This window comes from Arachis ipaensis, chromosome B8 (genome assembly GCF_059453495.1).
Source record: "Arachis ipaensis isolate K30076 ecotype BB chromosome B8, ASM5945349v1, whole genome shotgun sequence".
Classification (NCBI taxonomy): Eukaryota; Viridiplantae; Streptophyta; class Magnoliopsida; order Fabales; family Fabaceae; genus Arachis; species Arachis ipaensis.
This window is the reverse complement of record NC_142443.1, coordinates 1,163,412-1,178,137: the sequence shown is the minus strand read 5'-3', so window position 1 is coordinate 1,178,137 and position 14,726 is coordinate 1,163,412. Positions and strand designations below refer to the sequence as shown.

Below are 14,726 nucleotides of genomic sequence, written 5' to 3'. Positions count from 1 at the left end.
AAGAAGACTATAACATTAAAGATTAAACAATTGTTTGGATGTTAACATGTTTATTTTTTAGCCGCCTTATGGGTCCATCTCTTCAAACAATAGTTGGCAGATAAGATTTCCTTTTTAATTAGTGGCTAATACCTACTTATTGAGATAAAACATGGGCTGCTGCGACTGCGATGGCAGTAGTCTAATGTTGAAAAAAGATCTTCACATAAAACTATAGAAGTATATACTATTGGAAAGTTATCAGGTGTACCCGGGAATACCGGTGTTCCAGTTATTTTAACCGTTGATCTTAATTAATATATATTATATATATTTTTTATAATTCAGATCAACGGTTAAAACAACTAGAACACCGGTAGTCCCGGTACACCTGATAATCTTCTCTATACTATTTAGTATTTACCTATTAGTCCTCATTAACCATTTGTGCTTAATTTGAATGAAACTATGTACCTAATACCTATTATTAGTGCTCATCAAATTATTTATGATGCTTTGAAATTAGCAATTGAAGCTCTTTCATGAGTTCCTACTTCCTATCCATGCATGGCAATAACATGCAGCCATGGCCCAATCACTAGCCACTCCATGTTCAACTTTTGGCCTATTACCGTAGGACAAAGAGAATCACATGGGAATATCCAAATTAAAACACTTTCTCTTTTCTTTTGTTCTTTGATAATGTACAATAATTGGCAAGGGGTTTGTTGGTGTATACAAATTAATGATGACATGATCATAAATTCATAATTAACAGTGCTTTTTAACTTTTTTTTTGAAAAGTTTTCTTCATTTTAACGGTGCCCAACAGCTCCTTAAGATTCTTTTTATTTCATTTACTCCAATTAGCCAACAACTTTTCCATGACATAGACCAAAACAACCATCATCTAAACTACTAATGCCAATAATACAAAAAACAGAATTGGACCTTGCTATTCTGTGGACCAAAGCAATTCATGCATTGCATAGTTGCACTCCTCCTTTTGTTATATGATTATTATTATGTCCTTCACAATTTGCCCCACCAAACACCTCCTCTATCTCTAGTCTCTACTGTACTCACATGGAGGAATCATCATTCATTGGCATCGAGACATTTCTAATGAATTACGTCAATGACAGCTAAGATTGCCAGAAAAAAGACCCCATTGGATATGAATTGATATTTAGTATTTAACCATATTCTCTTTTACTCCTTTCTAGTTTCAAACAATAAAACATAGACAGTAATATAATATAATATAATAACAACAACAATAATGCAACTTCAACATGGCCTATCTAATAAGCCGTGACCTTATTTAATAAAGCTTTAATAGCAACTAGGCAAATTAAATCCTACTATATACAGATATAAATAGCTCAACAAAGAACCATAGTGTGCTATATTATATGTATCTAGTTCTTATAACATTTTCTCATCTTATCTTCTCTCTATCTCTGAGGCTTCCATAGAAACTTTTGGAGAGAGATGGCTCGCATAGCATTCGGAAGATTCGATGATTCCTTCAGTTTTAGCTCCATCAAGTGCTATATTGCAGAGTTACACTCAACCTTGATCTTTGTTTTTGCTGGTGTTGGTTCTGCCATTGCCTATGGTTAGTTAGTTACACTGAATCAAGTGATATTTCTTATATGGTATAACAAGATGTCTTTTTTTTGTTCTGGGCATGCAGAGATATGTTAAAAGTGTTGTGCTTTTTTAGTTTTAAAGTGAGTCTGACTTTTTTTGTGTTTGATTTTTGGCTCAGATAAGTTGACATCAGGTGCAGCTCTTGATCCTGCTGGGTTGGTAGCAGTTGCTGTTTCCCATGCTTTCGCTCTCTTTGTAGCAGTTGCTGTTAGTGCCAACATCTCTGGTGGCCATGTCAACCCTGCAGTGACTTTTGGCCTAGCTCTTGGTGGCCAGATCACCGTTCTCACCGCTATCTTCTACATAATTTCGCAGCTTCTTGGCTCCATAGCCGCTTGCTTGCTCCTCAAGCTTGTCACTGGAGGCTTGGTAAGTTCACACTGAACTAAGTCAACCAACCTATATGTTTTCCATGATGATTTCAAATCATTTTGTGTGTCAACCATGGGAAAAATTGTCATCCTTGGGCCACAAGCTTCATGCACCACACAAGGGCATGTCTGCTATTTTTCCTCTGTCACATTGATTGAGGGGACATCTTGTTTTATTGTGTTGGAACTTGGAACATAGTTTCCTGCATAATTTCTTTAGTATGTGAACTATGAAGTAGGACCTATTTTTGTTAGAATTTTCTGTTGTGGACTTTTATTAATTGTTGGTTTTTGTCTTTGTGAAACGGGTTGAATGTTTAAGCTTGATATTTCCGTGATCACATAAAGTAATGGAGTGATTCAATTTAAGCTTGATATTTCTCATGATTAGTGCACATAATTGGTGTAGGACCCCTTGTAATTTAAGTCTTTGATGGTTAAGACCAGATCCTATTGATATAAGAGATTAACTGTGATACATTCTTAAGCTAAGAGAAACTAAATGGCAGTGATTTTTGTGTTCAGACAATTCCAATCCACAATGTTGGAGCTGGAGTTGGAGCAGGAGAAGGAGTTGTTACTGAGATTATAATCACATTTGGATTGGTGTACACTGTGTATGCAACAGCAGCTGATCCAAAGAAGGGTTCACTGGGAACAATTGCACCCATTGCCATTGGTTTCATTGTAGGTGCCAACATCTTGGCTGCAGGGGCATTCTCTGGCGGCTCCATGAACCCGGCACGCTCCTTTGGACCTGCTGTTATCAGTGGAGACTTCACTAATCACTGGATCTACTGGGTTGGACCACTTATTGGTGGTGCTGTGGCTGGTCTTGTCTATAGCTTTTTTTACATGCCTACTGAGCATGCTCCATTGGCCAGTGATTTTTGATGATGTCTTGGAGATTATTGCCTTTGTAATTCAAGTTCCTCTGTAATAAAGGAGGAAAAGCAAATCTTGTTTTTCTTTCTTTCTTTTCTTATCTGATTTATCCTTTGGCTTTTTCAGCTTGGCATGTAAGAGAATTCAAGAGATTATTGATATGTGCAGTGGATCAGTAGTGTTTAATTATTCATCTCTGGTGTTTATTTCTTTTTTCTTTGTTGGGTTGCTATTACTTTGTTACTAGGGGGATTAGCCTGCCATTATTGGCATCTAGAAATAAATTGAACACAAGTTTATGATTCAGAGATATTTTAGGCTGTAAATTATGAGAATTTCAAATGAGAAAGCATTAGACATATAAAAAATAATAACAATAGTCATAACACCTTTAGGTTTGTCATTTTGTGCTGTCCAAATATGAAGAGTGGTTAGAAAAGAAGATACTAAGAATCCTAATTAAAGAAGATAATCTCTTAATTAATGCAAAAGCTTCAAATGGAATGAATAAGGTATATGCCAAAAGGGTGATAGTGCAGTACAGCAAGCAAGAATTATTGATGTTGAAATAGTTTCAATGGCAAGGGTCCAAGCAATACATAACAAGACAAATGAAAACAAGAAAATGGTCACATCCATTAAAAACATTTAGGTAGAGTGGACCCTATGCTCTATGGGGACCCTCTACCACATTTGAAAGATAAGGCTGCAAAAATATCAAACTAACTTCACTGCTTCTATACACTGTAGTAGCAATGCTCTATTTTGATCACAATTTAGCACCAAAGTTCCTTTGTCTTCATAAAATTAAAGCTTTGATGTTGATGTTGATGTACAATTTGTGTTTCCTAAACTTAGAATAATAATTGCACTTGATATAACAAGAGGGCTATCTTTTCCTTGCAAAAATATCCAATTATCCACAAAATTTTTAGCAGATAAGGTGGAGTTATCTCCAGTTAAAAATGTTTGAGTAAAGAGAAGATAAACTACTCAGTTATTTAATAGATATGTTTTACTTCTTTTTGTTTCATATATTGATTAATAAATCGTTTATCCTGATTTCTTTCATCACTGTATGGAATTGACATTATGATGTATATTGTATGCTATGTTTCTCATTCTTTTTTTTCTCCCATCTCTTGAAGTGCCTGCCTCTAGAAGATAGAATTTAACTCCTAATTACAGGTTCCAAGATTTTCTTCATCATTTTGCAGATTGCAAGAAACCAAGAACAAAAAAATGCATCATGAAGACTACTTCATTTTCTATTTACTTTTGAGTACAACAACAAAAGCCTCCTTAAGAATCCTCTGAATCATCTTCACGGTTTTGATACTTAAATTCATGGCCTTTCCACTCTGGTAGTTGTTGGATCACAAGCTGCATTAAGTTAAAATGAAACCAAAAATCAATCAATATATACTATACTATACTATATAGTTCCACATAAAAATAAAGTGATGATCCAAAGAGTTTAGAATTGACGAACCGCGCCTGTTGAATCTGGTTTACCAACAGTTATTTGACATGCTAATCTCCAATTCTTTGGTTTCTGACAGAATGAAAAACACCAACATAGAAAATGTTATTAGCAGAGTCCAGTTCAAAGACTAAGTATCAAAAGCAATGATTCACATTCACTCACCCTCTTGAGATGCTCTTTCTCTTTATCAGTGCGTGGATTAAGAAGCCCCCCATCTTCAAGAACCTAACACCAATTGCAAAATAGTACATATCAGTGAACATTAGTGGACAATATGCTAAATGTTGTGGTAACATTATACAGAAATGAAATTCACCTCGACCATACAAGTGGCACAACTTCCACCCCCAGCACAATTCAACAAAGGTCTACCCTATAAGAGAATAATCAAAGTAGTTGTTAGTTAGAAGCAAAACAAAAGAACATGATTGTAGAAGAAGGAGGGTGTGTGTTAGTGTGTTACATACATAGGGTCCATAGAGATCAAGATTGGAATCAAGCATTATGTCCCTAAGCTTCTGGCCACCACAAGCAGTACGATAATGAATGTCTGGTGTTCCATCAGGTAGCAACACAGGCTGAAGTTAACAAGAACAACACCATAAATTAAGTTAAAGACATGTAACTATAAATGCATTTAAGATATTAGTTATGGCAAGATAAGATATACATGTATGAATGCGAAGCCAACAGAGGGAGGAGCTTGGGAGGGTTGAGTGGTGTTTTTGTCTGTGTCTGTGTTTGTGTCAGGGACAGTGCTGATGGCTCTAACAACTACTCTTCTTGTTGCAAAGGTGTGGTTCTTATTAGATGAATGAATAGGAATAATGAAGCTTCTTCTCAAGTTGTTATGGGAATAGGGTGAGAGAGAGCATAAGCCATGAGAGGAGTTGAGTTGGAGGAGTGACATGATTTTTTTGAGGTTTTTCAGTGGGATGTAGTATGTATATGTGGTTGTTCTTGTGATGATGATCTTATCTCATTTTCAGTGCAAGGATAATACATTATCTTCAACTCTCTACCTAGGTGGTTGTTTCAAGAGAAAACAAAAAATGCATGACCCAAAACGCTAGAGGAAGGGCTTGAACCTTCGACCTTGTGGTTAACAGCCACACGCTCTAACCAACTGAGCTACTCCAGCTCGGTTGGTAGCTCAATTGGTAGTCATTTAATATACTCAACTAGTAAAAATATAACTCCTTTAATGCTTTAATTAATCTTAAAATAAAATAGTAAGATTTAAGTCTAATAAAAATAGCATGATCTTATGTGTATATAAAATATTAATTATTAAACCAGTCATCTTATATAATATATATTAAAATATATATTAAAAATAAATTAAATAATATATATATAATTATTAAATATTTTAGGTACAAATTATGATGCTTACACTAATGTATTAATTGAATGATAGATAATTAATGAGTGTTTATAATAAAATTATTTTAGTGTATATTGCATAAATTAGAGAGAATGAATTTTTTTATTTTAGTGTTAGAGCATCTAATAATGACTTAATATAACTATATAGTATTCAATTTTTTATATCCACATAGTACTTTTATAAAAATAATCATATTATATATATAAAATATCAACAATCAATCAACTATTACATATAGAAATATATAAATATTTTTTTTATTATACTACTATAAATAATCTAATTATTTATTTATTATATTATTTACATATTTAATTATTGTACTATAATATAACTGATTATTTAGTTAAAAAATATAAATTAATATATATAATTATTGATTTAATAAAAAACATTATGTACCAATTTACCAATATCTTACTTTAGATATATTTTTCAAAAAATATAAAGTAACTACTGAAAACTAGTTTTTATTATCCCTTTGGGATTTGGGTGCAGAGAAAGAAAGAAAGTGGGCAAATGCTTAAACCCTTGAAATAAAAAGAGGGTGGAATGAGAGAGGGGAATGGCCCAACTCTCAAATTTTCGGCTCTTTCTCTCCAAACCCTCCACCCTCCACTTCCGATCCATCTTCTCGACGGTTATCGCTTCCTCTTCTTCTCCGAGACGACACCGTAACGCCCCTCTCCATCTTACCCGCAGAAACAACAGCAACACCCGCGGTGGCAGAGGAAGAACCACTCACCCAATGGAACTCGACAAGAACGCTTCTTCTGCTGGCTTCAACAAGCGCAGAGCAGAGGGAAGAGACAACAGCGACGCTCCCAAGAAGGACCTCCAATTAAAGCATCGCAAGGTCAATCCAGTTAACACCATAGCTTATCTTCAGATACTCGGAACTGGCATGGATACTCAGGATACTTCTCCTTCCGTCTACCTCTTCTTCGATAAACAACGTTTTATATTCAATGCTGGAGAGGTCACTCTTCCTTCTCATTCTCTCATTTCTTATCTCTCTCTGCATTTTCTCAACCTCTCTTGCTTGTTTCAGGGACTACAACGATTTTGCACTGAGCATAAAATTAAGTTATCCAAGGTTTGAATTTGAATTTCAAGTTCTTATCTTTGTCATCACTAGTTATCAGCTCACGAAATGTACTTACCTTTTTGCAGATTGATCACATATTTCTAACTCGTGTTTGTTCAGAAACCGCCGGTGGCCTTCCAGGTTTGTCTTCAATTTTTAAGAATCTTGTGGGTTTACATGCAAGTATTGCAGAAGATAGCATTGCTTCATTGCTAAGTTACTGATACTAGAAGAGTAGAAGTTGATATTTAGATTGGATTACTAGAATGTTGATACATATCAGTCTTCGACTCACAGGTTTGCTGCTTACACTGGCCGGAATGGGAGAAGAGGGGATGTGTGTAAGTGACGGATTAACTTCGTGTTATTGTTCAACTGTGTAATGCATAGTCTGTTGTAGTGATTGATAGCTTCATGTGATTTGTAGGTCAAGATATGGGGCCCTTCAGATCTTAAGTTTTTAGTAGATGCCATGAGATCATTTATTCCCAATGCTGCCATGGTTCACACAAAGAGCTTTGGCGGCACCGATGATACCACTGTGCTTACTGGATGTAAGCTATTGGACAATCCCATTGTTCTCATTGAAAACGAGGTGGTCAAAATATCTGCCATCATCCTGCGACCACATCACCCGATGACACCTTCAGAGACCCTTAACTCACCCAACGGGAAAAACCAGGCTGCTGCGAAGCCTGGTGATATGTCTGTAGTATATATTTGCGAACTGCCTGAGATCAAGGGAAAATTTGATCAAGATAAAGCAAAGGCCCTAGGTTTGAAACCTGGGCCAAAGTATCGTGAATTGCAATTTGGAAATTCAGTGCAATCAGATCGCCTGAATATTACGGTAATTTATGGAATCTGCGCTGATATTGCAATCACCATCTAGTTTGCTATAGTTAATTTTAATTAATACCTGGCACCCATACTTATTAACGTAACCATTTGTGTGACACAATAGGTTCATCCAAGTGATGTCTTGGGTCCTTCTGTTCCTGGTCCCATTGTACTCCTTGTTGATTGTCCAACAAAATCTCATTTGGAATCGTTATTTTCTGCACAATCACTCGCTAATTACTATGATCAAGAAGCTGGGAAGAGCGTAACGTGTGTGATTCACTTAAGTCCTGCTTCTGTTGTAAGTTCTTCAGATTACCAGAAGTGGATGAAGAAATTTGGTTCTGCACAGCATATCATGGCTGGGCATGAAAAGTAAGTTGCTAGTTTTTCTGGCAATTCCTCCTTTTTTGTTTCTGCTACAACACATTATTTATTACTCTTGTTTCTATTGTTCTCAGGAAGAATGTAGAGATTCCTATCTTGAAAGCTAGTGCAAGAATTGCATCTCGACTTAATTATGTTTGTCCTCAGTTCTTTCCAGCCCCAGGATTTTCATCTCTTTCAAGTGCTCTTGCTTCAAGTGAGGTTTGTAACAATGCTAGAAGGGGAACTTATACTGTATTTAACACATAAATTAGTCTAATCTGGGGGATTGATTTGTGTTTTTTGCAGGGTTCCTTTTCTGAATCTTCTAAAGTCATTTCTGCTGAAAATCTTCTCAAGGTATCAAAATCTGACTCGGCCCTGCTGTTAATTTCTTTGTTCTTGCAGAAGTCTTTGTACAAAGCTTTTATAGTCTGACTCCGCAATATTTGTATACTTATAAACATATTAACTGTGTTATGCAGTTTACATTGCGTCCTTATGCTCGTCTTGGGTTGGATAGATCCGGTACTCCAACCACGGTGACTTCCACGCAAATCATTGATGAGTTACTCTCAGAGATTCCAGAGGTCGTGGAAGCAGCTCATCATGTAAGTCAGCTCTGGCAACAAGCTAATCAGACAAAGGAGGATTTAGTTCCCGCAGCAGATCGAAATATGATGATTGAGGAACCTTGGTTGTGTGATTCTACTGTTCCTTCGTGTTTGGAAAATATAAGGAGAGATGACTTGGAGATAGTTCTTCTTGGAACTGGTTCATCCCAACCATCCAAGTACAGAAACGTGAGTTCAATATATATAAATCTTTTCTCAAAAGGAGGTTTGCTCTTGGATTGTGGTGAAGGAACCTTGGGACAACTCAAAAGAAGGCATGTCCATCTGTATTCTTTAAACACATTTTCACTTTACTGCATTTTTTGCGATTTTAATGTGAATAGTTATTTAACACATCCTTTGGAAACAGATATGGTGTAAGTGGTGCTGATGATGTTGTGAGAGCTTTAAGATGCATTTGGATTTCACATATCCATGCTGATCACCACACTGGCTTGGCTAGGATCCTTGCTCTGCGCCGTGAATTGCTGAAGGGGGTGCCTCATGAACCAGTTCTTGTCGTAGGGCCAAGGCAGCTCAAGAGATATTTAGATGCTTACCAAAGACTCGAAGATTTGGATATGCTGTTTTTAGATTGCAAGCACACCACAGCAGCTTCATTGGATGCTTTTGAGGATGGCTGTGACCTGAACAATAATAATAGAGAAGTATCCGCATCAAAAGTTGATTCAACTTTGTTTGCCAAAGGGTCTCGTATGCAAAGTTTATGGAAAAGACCAGGCAGTCCTGTTGACAAAGATGCCGTTTCTCCTATCCTAGAGAGATTTAGGGGGGTAATCCAGGAAGCTGGTCTGAAGTCCTTGGTTAGTTTCCCTGTTGTACATTGCCCACAGGCATTTGGTGTTGTTCTAAAAGCAGCAGAGAGGACTAGTACTGCGGGAAAAGTGATACCTGGCTGGAAGGTTGTATATTCTGGCGACACAAGGCCCTGTCCAGAGTTGGTAGAAGCATCTCGAGACGCAACAGTTCTTATACACGAGGCAAGTCTTCCTATAAATTGATTAATGTTATCTGCATCTTAATGCCATCAAAGTGAGACTTGTTTTAACTTGTTTGAGAATTGATGCAGGCAACTTTTGAGGAAGCTATGGTAGAGGAGGCTATAGCAAAAAACCACAGCACCACAAATGAAGCCATAGAAATGGGAAACTCCGCTGATGCATACCGAATCATTTTAACTCATTTCAGCCAAAGATATCCTAAAATACCTGTGTTGGATGAAGCAAACATGCATAAAACGTGTGTTGCATTTGACATGATGAGTGTGAATGTGGCAGATTTGCCCGTTCTTCCAAAGGTTCTTCCATATTTGAAATTGCTTTTCAGAAACGAAATGATAGTTGATGAGTCAGACGATGTAGTAGACGCTGTGACCGCCGCATATTAACAAAATGACTCCTATTCTATTCATTTTTTTTCGCTTTGCATGTATATTAGATTTTTATAGACAGAGATTATAGAATCATGCTATGCAAAAGCAATATATATAGTCATTCATTTCTCCTTGAAACATCAAGTTTCCTTCATAAGCCAAAATTGACCTGTATTCCTAGATTTTTCGTTTTTTATGCACTTGTAACTTCACTGAATTATTAGTTAAAAGTTAATTTTACATTAATATATATATATTAATGAAGTTTTCTGGTCACTTTCGCAGGCTGCTAGAAACATTAAGCATTACTGTTGTATTAATCCATCCTTTTAATTAGTAAATATGTAAAATTATAACAAACATAGGATTATTCAAAATGATAAATGAATAGGTTTTTTTCTTTTTCTTTTTCGTACATCAAGAGAGACTAGAAATAGAGACCTCTACAGAGGAAAGGAGAACAAATAGCATTTGAGCTATAGTTCATTCATTGTCTTAAATAATTTTATAAATATAATATAAATACTGAGTTAAACTCTAAAATGGTCTCTGAGATTGGTTTAATAAAGAAATCCAGTTTATTTTATTTTATATAAATAGTTGGTTTGGATAGATTAAATAATCACTTTTTAAGGTTTTTTTTTTAAAATTTCTTTTATGTATTATCTTTAAACGATAAATTTGATACATTTTTTCTCTTTCTTCAAATTTATTTTTTTGTTTGAAAAGTAAAGTTTGATATTAAAAAAAAAAACTCACGTAAGAAAAATTGGAAATAAAAAAAAAAGAATTCATATAGAAATAAAGAGTCATAGATGGTACCAATCTTTTTTTGTTTCTTCTGCATCTGTTTGTATGTTCTTGGGAAGTTTTGTTTTGTTTTCGATGACTCAAGTTTTCACTCTCTAAATTTCTTCTCTAACACCTATTCCAAATTAAGGTGTAGAAATAGATTCAATTACAAATTACAAATTTACGATTAAATTAGATTTCATGATAATCAACTATTTAACATTTATTTTTCTAGTAAATTATTTTCATGAAAATTATTGCCGATTTTTCAAGACTATTTTATCAATAAATTATTTCTTTTAAAAGATTAAGACGATAATTCACTCGTATAGAAATAATATTTTAATAGAATGTACGCTTTTGTGTTTTTACTAAAACACTTAAATTTATTTTCAATGAAATAAAAATATATAATCAAATCCTTATCTTTCAAATTTCAATCATCAAATAAATAAGAATAAAATTGAATATAAATTCATCACTATATGCAAGCACATGAGTCAACTTTTCAATTACAAAGCCTTGTTTTTGAAAAAACTAATTTGAAGCATCGTCCTTACAAACAAATTTGGTTGAAAACTCAGCATAAGTCAAATTTTGAGAATAAAGATATGATATGTTTGTCGCCATCCATCTCAAAAATACAAACTTATGAGATACTACTATTTCAACAATATCATTCTTATTAGAAGTTTCATTATAAACTACGGATTGTTCATCCTCCAAATGAAATGGAAGTCTAATCATAAATGATTCTTTCTCTTGAATTTTGTATCCAAATATATACTAGGCTGCCTCACATGCCAAAATGTACCTACAATCATAATAATTCCTAATTTTATCGACAACTTGTGTGGTTTCTGATTAATCACCAGCATTGTATAGATTAGCTGTTACACGATTATTGTCCTTGTGTACATATTTAAACAAATACTTGATATAACTTATTTGGCATGTGTATTTCACATTTATGTGGCACCCGAACTTGAGCAACAATTCTGGATTATATGGACTAATAAACTTATTATCTAGTACACATTTCTTTTTTGTCACAGTTCGACCGTTATTGGTACGCCTATATTTAAGAAACCTAGCTTCGTCAATGAGTGTTTATTGTCTGAATTCTTTGAGATAAAACTTTAAATAGGATCCATTCTTTATGCAAGGTGAATTCTTATTGTATGGCCCACATGGACCATGTACCATGTAGTTTTGAATAGTTCCATGTAAATTTGGCCTTTCATTTTCTAGTGTTTGTGGCTTGAACTCATTACTCATAAATAAAAGAATATGTGCATGTGGAAGCGCTCTCTTTTAAAACTTTATAGTACAAACATTTGAAAATTGAAAAGACAAATGACTAAAACATTATCTACAGCATAAGATTTTAATAAGGTGTTGCATAAACACAGACTTACATACCATAATTTTGTCAAATATTTTTTCCTCTTTTAGGTCCTTAATCAAACCGTCAATCTTGATTTTGAAAACTCAATACAATATATTGGGGCGGTATTTTACCTTCAATCTAATAGGAGTCAATTTTCTCTTTATCTCATCCCATTTAAGGTTGCAGGTCATAGTGATAAAATAGTTAGGATATTCTGTATATTTACAAATTGCAAGTGCATCTTTAAAATTATTCATCATGTACCTAGGTCCATCAATAAAAGTACTGGGAATAATGATTCTTTTGCCAAGCCTAGCAACATTTACATCCCCGTTTATAAGACTCTCATGTAAACATTTGTATTTATCAAACCCTCAACTTTGGTTGTTTACACCTGAAGAATTTTAACATCTCTGATTTCATAATTGTGTAGGCATCCACCAAAAATTGTTGGAATAATCTCTTTGATCTCAAAATTAACGGCGATTCACCCATCCTTTACTGTAGGCGAAAAGCAAAGAATTGTCGCAAAGTGCTGTTTTGTTTTTCTTTGTAGACCTTGTAGAGATAGAATCTAATGTTGCAATACCCAGACGAAATCCATCCTCCCCATGGAAAAACAGTAATGGATATTGCAAGGATAAATAAGATGGGTGAAAAACATCAATCTATTGGAGTTTTTTAGATTGACTATGTACACCCTATTTTTGCTTAGTTGTTTGACATCGCCAATAATCAATGCAGTTACTTCAGATGTAGAAGGCATGTTATACATTCTGCCATTTGTATTCTTTTTACTAATCAACTTAAGCTTTATGCCTATGCAATTTTTCTTTTGGTACCTATCTTTTGCATAGCAAAAACTTATTGCTAAACTATTATATTTGTCTAGCATATTTCCTAATATTGTCACAATTTTTCTATTCCGCTCATTTATAGTTTTATTGGAACTGCATAAAAGAAGATACGATAAAATTTATGTTATTCTCTTTTAGATTAAAAAAATAACTAAAGTGTTTGACTGGTTGCATGAAAATTACTGAACTGTGCCTATTCGATTATCAATCTCATTTTCTGTGTCATAGATATATAGCCGGATAAATATTGATCATAGACTATCCGGAGGAAGTAGACTACCAATGCTATGGTAGTTTTGACCCCAAGGTTAAAAATTGAATTGGGGGAGAGTCCTATTGTTTACCCCACGGTTAATTTTTCGGCCATTGATATAAAACAAAACATTGAATTAAATGTCCTTATATTTTTCAGAAAATAAGCTCTTCTCTGATCTCTATTTATATTTATTTATTCATTATTGCGTTGGTAGTAGAGAATGTAAAACAACATTGAATTATATTCTTCTAATGTTGCAATACCCAGACGAAATCTATCCTCTCCATGAAAAAATAGTAATGGATATTGCAAGGATAAATAAGATGGGTGAAAAATATTAATCTATTGGAGTTTTTTAGATTGACTCTCTATACCCTATTTTTACTTAGTTGTTCGACATCGCAAATAATCAATGCAATCAAGGTAGAGAAAATCGAGATTTTACGTAGAATCGAAAAAATAAATAAAAAACGTTAAAACGTAAAATCTTAACAAGATTTAAATCGTAAAATCGTCAGACTTAGTACAAATTTTGTAAAATCGAAAAACTCATTTAAAATCGTAATATCGGAAGATTTTAAGAGTTAAATCGAGATTCTAGCTACTATGAATGCAATCACTTCAGATGCAGAAGGTAAATTATACGTGCTGCTATTTGTATTCTTTTTACTAATCAACTTAAACTTTATGTCTATGCAATTTTTCTTTTGGTACCTATCTCTTGCATAGCGAAAATTTATTGCCAAACTATTATATTTGTCTAGCATGTTTCTTAATATTATTACAATTTTTCTATCCCGCTCATTTATAGCTTTATTGGAACTGCATAAAAGAAGATATGATAAAATTTATGTTATTCTCTTTTAGATTAAACATAACTAAAGTGTTTGACTGGTTGCATAAAAATTATTGAAGTGTGCCTATCTGATTATCAATCTCATTTTTTGTGTCATAGATATATAGCTGAACAAATATGATCATAGATTATTCGGAGGAAGTAGCCTACCAATGCTATGGTAGTTTTAACCTCCCAGCTTAAAATTGAACTGGGGGAGAGTCCTATTGTTCACCCCACAATCAATTTTTCGGCTATTGATGTAAAAAAAATATTGAATTAAATACCTTTATATTTTTCAGAAAATAAGCTCTTCTTTGATCTCCCTTAGTATGAAGTTGAATAAGCTCAGGTATAGATAATAGATGAAGCTCAATCTTCCCTTCCATACAACATAATAAAATGTTAGTTGCAGAGTAACTGGTTAAATTTAGCAAGTCTTTCATGAGACTACATCCATATTTTACAGTGTTGATATTGATAAATAAGATCTTTTATATTCCACACAGCTGCTAAATGCACTTTTTTT

At 34.1% G+C, this 14,726-nt stretch overlaps 3 protein-coding genes and 1 non-coding gene across 4 annotated transcripts; 2 read left to right on the top strand and 2 right to left on the bottom strand.

Moving 5' to 3' along the window:
* The first annotated feature begins 468 nt into the window (after nucleotides 1–468).
* On the top strand, nucleotides 469–3,084 carry LOC107612796 (aquaporin TIP2-1). Its single transcript, XM_016314547.2, has 3 exons — nucleotides 469–1,600; nucleotides 1,754–2,004; nucleotides 2,532–3,084. Exons 1-3 carry the CDS (start codon nucleotides 1,474–1,476, stop codon nucleotides 2,898–2,900), a joined length of 747 nt encoding a protein of 248 aa, XP_016170033.1. The 5' UTR covers nucleotides 469–1,473; the 3' UTR covers nucleotides 2,901–3,084.
* Nucleotides 3,085–3,422: 338 nt separating this feature from the next.
* On the bottom strand, nucleotides 3,423–5,445 carry PNSB3 (NDH-dependent cyclic electron flow 1). Its single transcript, XM_016314548.3, has 6 exons — nucleotides 5,048–5,445; nucleotides 4,845–4,955; nucleotides 4,694–4,750; nucleotides 4,540–4,602; nucleotides 4,384–4,446; nucleotides 3,423–4,274 (listed from the first exon to the last, which is right to left on the bottom strand). The coding sequence occupies exons 1-6, from the start codon at nucleotides 5,285–5,287 to the stop codon at nucleotides 4,194–4,196; spliced, it is 615 nt and encodes a 204-aa protein (XP_016170034.1). The 5' UTR covers nucleotides 5,288–5,445; the 3' UTR covers nucleotides 3,423–4,193.
* TRNAN-GUU (transfer RNA asparagine (anticodon GUU)) lies at nucleotides 5,445–5,518 on the bottom strand. Its single transcript has one exon. It is a non-coding gene; the product is annotated as a tRNA-Asn (tRNA).
* Nucleotides 5,519–6,258: 740 nt separating this feature from the next.
* On the top strand, nucleotides 6,259–10,343 carry TRZ4 (tRNAse Z4). Its single transcript, XM_016315529.3, has 11 exons — nucleotides 6,259–6,746; nucleotides 6,819–6,863; nucleotides 6,941–6,995; nucleotides 7,152–7,195; nucleotides 7,282–7,704; nucleotides 7,819–8,069; nucleotides 8,156–8,282; nucleotides 8,370–8,420; nucleotides 8,546–8,949; nucleotides 9,045–9,675; nucleotides 9,765–10,343. The coding sequence occupies exons 1-11, from the start codon at nucleotides 6,333–6,335 to the stop codon at nucleotides 10,080–10,082; spliced, it is 2,763 nt and encodes a 920-aa protein (XP_016171015.1). The 5' UTR covers nucleotides 6,259–6,332; the 3' UTR covers nucleotides 10,083–10,343.
* The last annotated feature ends 4,383 nt before the right edge of the window (nucleotides 10,344–14,726 follow it).